A 9,973-nucleotide genomic window follows, 5' to 3' on the forward strand; every position below is an offset into this window, starting at 1 on the left:
TAGTCTCATAGGAATAGCCTACAATGAATGGCATCATTATAATCAGGATTAGAATGACCAAATGTCCAGTTTTGCCCAGAAAGATCTGGGAAACCGGGAGGGGGAGAAATGGGATCTGGGGTGGGAATTCCATTATTTTATTATATGTCCAGAAAAGTTGCCTTATCCCATGCAGCGGTCTGGGTCTTTTCTTGGCCGATTGAGGCCATGCTTCTGCACTTCAAAAAATGCAGCCTCCAAGCCCCTCCTGCACAGGCCAAGCCTCAGCTCGCCATCCCCAGCCTCATGGTAGGTGGCTGCCACCTTCCCCTTCATGCACTGTCACCACCAGTGCAAGAGCAGTGCAAGCAACAGCAGCCCCACGAGCATGGAAGGTGAAGGTGCATGACTCACAAGTAAAGGCAGTGGTGACGGGTGCAGGGCAGGGCCAATGTTGTCTGAGGTGGTGGCAGCAATAGCATTTCACCTTTTAAAAACTATGTGTTTATAACAACAAGAACAAAATCTTTTAAAATGTATAAACTGAATGTTCAGTTGCCACTTGCTTATTGTGGTTGGGTGAGGGGAGGACAAATTGCCAATTAAAAAACTTCTTCTCATCTAGGGCAGCCCATGCTTGGATGGGGATGATGCCATATCTTTCATCATGTATGTGAAGAGAAGGATCATTATGCAATTGATCATTATGCAATTGATTCCTGCATTGAGCAGGGGATTGGACTTGATGGCCTTATAGGCCCCTTCCAACTCTACTATTCTATGATTCTATGATTCTAATCTATGAGCATCACTTGCTTCAAAGTGCATTTTGTCCTTGAATCCAAACTCTCTCTGGTATAATGTAATTCCAGAAAATGATCAAACAATAACATAATGGCAGATATGAAATGAAACAGGAATTGTTCACATTTTCCTCCACTGGCTTTAGACTCAATGTTGCAAAAAGATGGCATTAATCCTCTGAATTAGTTCAAGTAGCAGTTCCAGCATGGCAGGGCAGATCTTAAGATGCCTCCCTAGTCCCATCTCGGGTTCTGCTTCTTGATCATGCTGGAGTCAGGATGGAGTGTGTTGGAAACTGGCTTTTCGATAAATGGATGCAGATTAAATTACTGTTAATGTCCAGCGTGTGCTTAATATGTACAGGTTTTTGCCAAATTGCATGCTATTCGTGATACTTATGCAAGGCAGATGCTTCTATATCTTTGATTTAAGTTGGTAGTTTAATAGTTTCAGGACATGGACTTTTTTCGCTCATTGATCGAGAAAACAAGAATTTTCCCTTGAGTGATGACACTCCTACACCAAGCAGAATATAACACTTTGAAAATGGTTTGAAAACTGTATATGGAGTGTGTCCTGGGCCCCAACAGTTGTCAATACCATTATAAACCATTTTAAAGCAACTGTGTAGATCTTGCCTTGGATAACTTCAATGAGACTTCTAATCTGCTAAAGGTGTTTGAGTAATGAAGGTCTTGCCTCCATACATTAAGAACATAAAAACATAAGAAGTGTTATGCTGGATCAGACCAAGGGTCCATCTAGTCCAGCACTCTGTTCACACAGTGGCCAACCAGCCATCGGCCAGGGACCAACAAGGCAGGACATGGTGCAATAGCACCCTCCCACCTATATTCCCCAGCAACTGGTGCACACAGGCGTACTGTCTTGAATAATGGAGATAGCACACAATCATCAGGGCTAGTAGCCATTGAGAGCCTTTTCCTCCAGGAATTTATCCAACCCCCTTTTAAAGCCATCCAAATTGGTGGCCATCACTACATCTTGTGGTAGTGAGTTCCATACTTTAACTATGAGTTGTTTGAAGAAGTACTTCATTTTAATTGTCCTGGATCTCCCACCAATCAGCTTCATGGGATGACCCTGGGTTCTAGTATTTTGCAATCTGATAACCTTACCTTAATAGTAACAGTAATAATAGTAATGATGATGATGATGATGATGATGATGATGTTTATAATAATTACGGTGCGTGGTATGTACAGGAGGACAGTTCCTTGCCCCAAGGAACAATCTGAAATAATTCAACACAGCGAAGACAACAGAGGGAGCAGATGGAGGTAAGGTAAGCAGGAAGAAATGATTTAAGTTACAGATGCTAACACTTAGTGTGGGTAGGGGGAGTAAGGGATTATGCCAAAACCTTCACAGAAAAACTGGGTTTGAGGGGCAATTTGAATATTTTAAGAAAGTAACATCATGCAGGTGTTTTGGAAAGCATTTCCAGGATTTGTGTACCCATAGTTATAACATTTCCACATCAAAGAGGCACCACAGATACTTACATCTGGTGAGGATTCCAAACTGGTTGTCCATCTTGGTTCCAAAGCAGAGTAAGATTCAGTGGAGCGTACAGGAGTTGAATGAAGCAAAGCTAAAGCAACACACTCATTAGTACAATGTTATTTTTACAAGATAAATGGATGCATCTGGATGACAGAGTCCCATGACATTGGTATGAATATACGTCTAGCGCTCTTAACTGGAAATGGGAATTAAGCACACTTAACAAATTCTTTATTGTTCTCGTTCGTTTGGGTTTACTATCAATATTGTATTTCACGTTACAGGATGTTTCGCAACATTCACTCCTCTTCCAAAATTTCCACAGCTAAACTAATCTATTTCTTATTGTCCAGTGTTAGAGGGAGTGATGTTTACAATGCAGTTTGAGGCCATATCCTCACCTAGCAGGATATAATGGTTTGGAAACAGTATGTGGAATGTATCATGGGTCCCAACAGTTGTCAGTACACTGCAATACTGTTATAAAGCAGCAATGTAGGTCCTGCCTAAATCAGCCCTTTTGGAGAGATAAGCCAGATCTACACCAAGCAGGATATGATACTTTGAAAACAGTTTGAAAACTGTATAATGGAGTGTGTCTTGGGCCCCAACAGTTTATAAACCATTTTAAAGCAGTAGTGTAGATCCTGCCAAAGTTTTTTTGTTTTCTGCAGTAGTAGATTTCCCAGCTTGAGATCACATGATTTCAAAAGACCACAGAGATCACATGATTTCAAAAGACACAACGCTTCTGTCTACTAATACAGTAGTGTCCTTCTGGATGCAAAACTCCAAGAGATGACAGATATTATGGGAAATAAATATAGGCTGCAACACACTTACTTTGCAGTGAACCCCTCTGAGCTCAGGGACTGCTTTCTTCCAAGCAGAAGTGCATAAGGTTGGGATGTACCCACTTAAACCAAGATGAGTCAAAAATAAATCTGAATGGGTGAGTTATTGCTTGAATTACCCTAATCAAAATGATGATTTGGTCCTCTGTTCTTCAATGTTCCTAACATATTCATTGATTTTGCTCCTGCCCTGCCTTAAGCTTCCCACATTTTATCCTCACAACTCAAGGTTAGGCTGAAATAGTGATTGACCCAAGGTCATGAGTCTAGGAAGCCCATTTTGGAGAAATTATACTAATACTAGAATGTGAAAATACCAAAATGGAACTTTGTTATACAAGTTGTAATGCAATACTTCCTCCACCACCCACTTATCTTGTGAGGAATTATACCATTTAAAACAGAAGCTTTAGAGAGTTTCACTTCTTTGTAAAGGGGGAAGTGTCACTCTCTGCAGGCTGAAAGTTAATCTGAAAATAGAACTGATAATAGTGTATGCCCCAACTTAGTCAGATCTCCCCTTCAAAAAACGATAAAAAATATTTTACTTAAAAGTACTGTAATTTTCCCATTGAAAAGCAACAGTTGCTTACAAAGAAACTCAAGTTATAAAATGTATGGAGCTCCGATCAGATTACAAAACCATTTTATTGTTGCTCAACTGAGGGGGGAAAGTATCACAGGATCGACTGTGTATGTAAAACAGGAGTGGACAACCTTCCCAACCACCACCACCAATGGCCACATTCTCTCAGAGATAATCTCTTGGGGGATACATGCCAGCATTGGATGGGGCCAGAGCCACCCTAAATAATCCCACCCCCCTCTCTCTCTTAAGATGAGCACCACCCCCTCACTATTGTTCTTTTTCTCTCTTAAGAAGAGAAAGAGATAAGAGCAGTGTTGGGTGGTTATAATTTAAGGAGAAGGGGGACTGATCTTAACATTTACCCTCTCCTTGTCACCTACATCCAATGAAGCCAATATCCACATGAATTTAGGATGAGGCCACATGCAGCACTGGAGGTGATGTATAGTGTAAAAATTGGACATTCAAGTGTCACCAAAGCAGCATGGTTGCTGCCAACAACGAACTATGAACATTCAGTATTATCTGGATTCGGCTTCCATTTGGATCAGCCATGCTGTTATCACACGTCCTGTGCCCAACAATTTTACTTCTCATGCAAAATACAAGCTCTTTGTAGAAAATGACCGCTGACTACTTTTCAAGTCCCAGCGTTAATCTTGGTGTTGCTATGGCTCATGTTCACTTGTAGCCAGCTGTCAAGAGGTCTATAACTAGTCAGACAAGTCATGATTCTTCCACTGGGACTCAGTATACCTTGGCATTTGGGGGCATGGCTTACAATGGCTATTTTGTTGCAAAAGCTGGATTTGTGCTCTACCTGGGATTCTTGGTCAGGTTATTCAACTGGCAACATAGGAAATCCCATCCCAGATAAAAGTAGGATTAAGCAGATGGTGAAGTTTCCAAACCAGCCTCTTGGGTTAGGTGAGTATACTAAACATGGACATTCTATCTAGTATATTATACATGCAAAGGGGCCACTCCATGTTGCTATACCATAAGGGTAGAATAAGCAACTTGATCAAGTATGGCTGATAGGCTGCAAATATCCATCAAAAATGCCGTTAGTCATTGAGGATGAATGTTTCTAGCACTGTGATTTTTTGTTAGCACAGATGCTATAGTAGCAATGGAAGATCAATAACATGTAAAGATAAGAATGATGAAATATCTGCTTGTATCACTTGCAAATGGAAAGTACCATTGATTCAACCACATAAGAGAGTGCAATACCCATTTTGTTCTGAACCATTTAGCAGGCATAGCTGATATTGGAATAACAACTACACATTTACACATGACAAAGTCTCCCAGTGGAGAATACTGCCTAGAAAGCAGAGGACAGATTTTCTCTGGCTGAATAATGGGATCTACAAAGCTTCATATACAATGAGCCCACAAGAAAAAATACACAAATTTAAGGATCTTCAGAGAACTTAAAGCCTAGATACAACCTGGATACATTTTCAAGTTCAGCATCACCTGCCATGCTATATGGATGGAAAGTGTGTTGTGTATCAACCCCCTACTACTACACTGAGCTGCAAGAGACCACAAATCTCACCATTCAACTGTATTCCTGGCACCACAGATGAAGTCAGACCCAAGTTTCCTGAGAAAGAAACAGAGCAAAAAGTTACACTATAACTCTATTTAGAAGTAGCAAAAATGACCACTGTAATTTATCACTGCTTTTTGGACTTATGCCTGAAGAATTTATATACCGCTTTATCTGCTAAAAAGCCAGCAAGGAGGTGTTCTACAATTTTAAACAATCACTCTGCATTGGATGACCTTCAGCCTCTGAGTTCGGGGGCTTACAATCATTGCGATAGGATTGAAAAACTAAGTTGAAAGGATGCATCTTGAACTCTTTCAAAAGGCCAAGAAAGTGGGGGCAAATTGTAGTTTTTGAAGGAGTGTGTTCCATAGTTTGGGGGGCAACACAGCAGAAAAACCTTTCGGGCATGCCCAGTGAACTTGGTTACATAGCGGTTAAACCATTGGAACATGCTGTGCGTAGGACTATCCTGAAGAGCATTTAGAAATTTCAGTTGCTGCTCAGTGTGGCAGCTAGGCAAACCAGTACGTGGTGTCATGATCACATCCTCTCTGTACTTAAAGCAGCTTAAGGCATGACTATCTGAGGGACTGCCTGTCTCATTATGAAACTGTCAGGTTATGAAAATCAGCAGGACAGGCCCACTCCTGCAGATTTTTTTGCAGAGGTTTCAAAGTTTTTGGGCCTTGCTAGACCAGGCCTTAGCTCGCCTTCCAACCTGGTTTCCCTGCTGTGCGTCCAGATGACGCACAGGGGAATCCAGCGGCAGGCCGCAGTGAGGCCTGGTCTAGCGCGCCATAAGCGAATGGCACCCGCCCTCCCCCCGTGCCACCCACCCTCCCATCCTTCCCCCCCCCCGTTTTTTTTAAAAAAGTAAAAAAGCCACTTACCTTCCCGGAGTCTTCGGACCACCCGCGGCCCCTTTAAACAAACAAAAAAATGGTGGACGCCGCAGGGCTTGCGTCCTCCCTGCGGCTCTGCCATCTGGAAGCCTGGGCGAGGCGCGCTAACATTAGCGCGCCTTGGCCCCGCCTCCCTGCCGGCGTAAGCCGGCAGGTCTAGCAAAGCCCTTTGTATGGTTATTGGTTTTATGTTCTTATGTATGATTGTTTTTAATTGTTGTACACTGCACTGGTAACATTTGTGAAAAGGTAGTATATCCATAATAGATAGATAGATAATTAAATATCATGTTTTTTTCATCTGTGATATTGAGATGCCGAGATTCCATTTTAGCTATCACAATACATAGCTATAATTTATAGCCATCATTTGCAAATACGTTTAATCAGTGGGACTTGTGTTGGAGTTTGGAAGGGAAATGCAAGGAATTAGTTATGATGGCTAGTCCACACAGCAGAAGCTCCAAAAATTGTTTCCTGAAAAGTTCATAACATGTTAACAAAGAGCTAGTGTTTTTCAAACTTAAATACATGCTACATATACAATACCGTATGATATAATGTGCTAGCATGTGCCAGACGGAAGTATTTTGCTCACCTTTCTGAATCACAACTTTAACATGTCTTTTCAGATCATTGAATGGACCTGTTATCTCCACACGGCAACAATACATCCCTGCATCATTTTCTGTTACATTCGTAATGGTCAAGGACACATCTCCTTGACGAATGTCTCTTATTAGATTATATTTGCTGGACTGCCCATATATCTTCTGAGGTACGTCGGTCCGGATAATTGCAGTAGAACACCAAGAACTAGGACAACCTCCTCGCCCCCAACACATGCTTGTGGTTCCATGTTTACTAGTAGAATAATAACAAGGTAAAGTGATGTTCTGACCCACTCTTCCTCGTACTTCAGCCCCAGCACCTGACGCTGTGGAGCCTGTAGGGAAAGAGGATACGGATACCAAAAAAGAATGGGATTACTACAGCAAATAATGCCGACAAGCCAGTATTTCTCAAAAGATGTCCATCTAAACAGCTTTTCTCAAGCCTAACATTTGAAAATATTCTGCCCAAGGACATATTCCTACATCTTGCATACTCTTACAATCCACTGAAGCACCACTGAACAAAAATGGTGGCACCAAGGCAGGAAGTACGTTTCTTCCTGACAAAATGCTTAGTCATTTGTGAACAGGTAACCTTTTCTTAAAGGTTAAACTTTCAAGAGCAATCTTCACTTCATACACTTCCATGATAACTCTAATTCTGAAATGTCCAGTATGTGGCATACAGTGGGAGTACTTGAGTTCTTTTCTGATAGATGGTCTTCTTTGTTTATAGTGACCACTTGGGGTATTTTTGCACATTTCATTTTCTGCAGGTTCAGGCTCACAGTGGGTGAAACAAGCAAGCTAAGCAAACCTGCTTTCTTATCAAAGGAAGTGTTTTCTAACAGAAGCAAAACAAACTGAAACCCTAGCATTTACACTGGTGGGAAACCCTTTGGTGGTTAAAGAAGGATATGGTCTGATTACCTAGGCAGCCGTTATCACATTCTGCAAATATATTTAAAAGATGAACTTTTTGTCCCAAGAACATGCTAATCAGGTCCTTGCACAAAAGGAGCCAAACTAGATCTTCATGCTAAGACTCAACTTGGGGATATGCTTCTCGGCATGTGCTTCTCAGGTACTCAGTATTTTAGATACAGCAGCCAGTTCCTGCATTTTCTAGAGGCAGAAAAATGGCTTTCAACATGAGCCAATATATTAAACTTTTCTAGGCAGGTTTTTGCCTTGTCATCCCTCATTTCATAACTTTAGCACTGGCTAGTGCAGATAACAAAATAAAGCATAAAGCATAAAGTTGACGGTGATATTCATTCTCTCAAACAACTGGTTTTGTGTGTGTTTTATTATTTTTATCTGTATTTGTTGATTTATTACAAAAAGTCTGGGTAAAAATCCAATAAATAAATATGAAATAAAGAAAACTAAAATTAGCAAAGAATACCAAACAAAATAACTTTAAAGGGAAGAATTCATTTGGGTTTATTGGTATCTTGTTTGTTCATTTATAAAATGGCATTGATATCTGAATCAGTGGTGCCTCTAGGTAATTTTAGACCCTGAACATAATGGTCTTATGGGGGGGGGGGGGGTTAAAAGACCTGTTTGCCAATGCTGTTTGCTAAACAAAACCTGTTTGCCAACACTGATTAAACACAATTATTCTGAGCATTTGGAACTTCACATTTTTAAATTATTTTAAATCATAGCACCATCATGACTATAGGAATAAAATTGGGTTTGCTTCTGCTGCCCAGAAGCTAAACACATTTACTGAGGAATAAACACCATTTGTTGTTGAAAAGAAGAATAGATTTTAAAGGGAAAATTCTAAAAATGAGCATCTGTAACCATCTGCACATGTCCAGCTGGTCTCCCCTGGCTATAAAATGATTTTTTTAAGAAGACAGGATGGATGCTGTGGTGAACAGCATCAGCTCGGATGGACCCTGGCATGCCCATGATGACCTGGTTCTGCTCGCCACTGCCCCCATCAACTAGCATTCTCTGGGTGGTCATTTGGGGCCCCTCATCCTGCAAGGCCCTGGACTTTGGCCCCAAGATCCGACTCTAGGTGCACCAATGATCAGAAATGGTCCTTGGCAATTTATAGTAAATGCTACTAGGTTACAAAGATACCATTTCTGAATAGGCTACCCAAAGAGAAGAATGATCCCATGCCCAAGACATTGAGTTTAGCTCCAATCGTAAGACATCAGAGACTGTACAAAGTCAACCACAACTATGTGTCTCATTGTCCTAAGAGATCTAAATACCTTTTCTCAGAATGTTAATAACTGAAGATCGGTATGTTAATAAAAAGTCAAAAGATGGCACTCTGTTGATGCTGAATTAACTTTAGATACTAATACTAAATTAGTTTCCTATGATCTTTAAAATGACTTACCATATCCAAATAATATCAGTATATATTATCATTCATGCATACTAAGCCTACTCAGATGTAAGTCAATGGAACATACTTTCTCCTAGGACTTTTGGGATTGCAGCCTTCAAAGATTATATCATAAATCACAATCCCTTGCTAAATGTCTGGCCTTTGAATATCAAGCATCTCATCTCTACAATGGCACTATACAAGTCTGGAGCAGTGACTTTACAGAACTCATCCATTATTATTTATAAGTTTATTAATATTTGCTTACCTCTAAACACGATCAATAGGATCGATTGCAGGAACCAAGAAGGAAACATGCTGTAGGCTGCGATGTCAGCAGAGGATTGCCTTGTTCCTCCTGTGAGTGTGTATTTAATAGAATACTTGTTTTCAAAACAAGTTTCTGACTTCTCTAATTTGTGATGTGCATCATATGTGGCATGAGTCACAGCACAGTAGCAATAGCTCTGATCAGACTTTCGTCTTCCTGTGGTTAATTTAATTCAGTGTTCTTTGGAATGCCCGGTGCTAGGATGTGGTGGAGATCTAAGTTAAAATTTAGCAATGTTACACAGCAAAGAGAAAATGCTCAGCATCACTTTACAGGATGAGATTCATGCTGTGATTCCCTAATCTTCAGAAATAGCCCTGAAGATTTAAGTGGTTCCCAGTAATACTTTCTACATGGTTTTTAAAAATATTTATGTCCAAGATCAATTGTAAAATGCATGTCTATTTAGACAAAGATTTAGTATTAAAGCTGTTGTAAATGGTGCCG

The 9,973-nt window shown here is 40.6% G+C and overlaps 1 protein-coding gene across 1 annotated transcript in view; it reads right to left on the reverse strand.

Moving 5' to 3' along the window:
- LOC134395399 (uncharacterized) overlaps positions 1 to 9,542 on the reverse strand; it is a 29,512-nt gene extending 19,970 nt beyond the window's left edge. The window contains exons 1-3 of the mRNA XM_063121561.1: positions 9,464 to 9,542; positions 6,818 to 7,165; positions 2,310 to 2,398 (exon numbers count right to left, since the gene is read on the reverse strand). Of these exons, the coding sequence (XP_062977631.1) occupies positions 2,310 to 2,398; positions 6,818 to 7,165; positions 9,464 to 9,512 (486 nt within the window). The 5' untranslated portion in view covers positions 9,513 to 9,542. The remainder of the gene's footprint in view (positions 1 to 2,309; positions 2,399 to 6,817; positions 7,166 to 9,463) is intronic.
- Between the last annotated feature and the right edge of the window lie 431 nt (positions 9,543 to 9,973).

Source organism: Elgaria multicarinata, chromosome 3, assembly GCF_023053635.1.
Source record: "Elgaria multicarinata webbii isolate HBS135686 ecotype San Diego chromosome 3, rElgMul1.1.pri, whole genome shotgun sequence".
In the NCBI taxonomy this organism is placed as follows: Eukaryota; Metazoa; Chordata; class Lepidosauria; order Squamata; family Anguidae; genus Elgaria; species Elgaria multicarinata.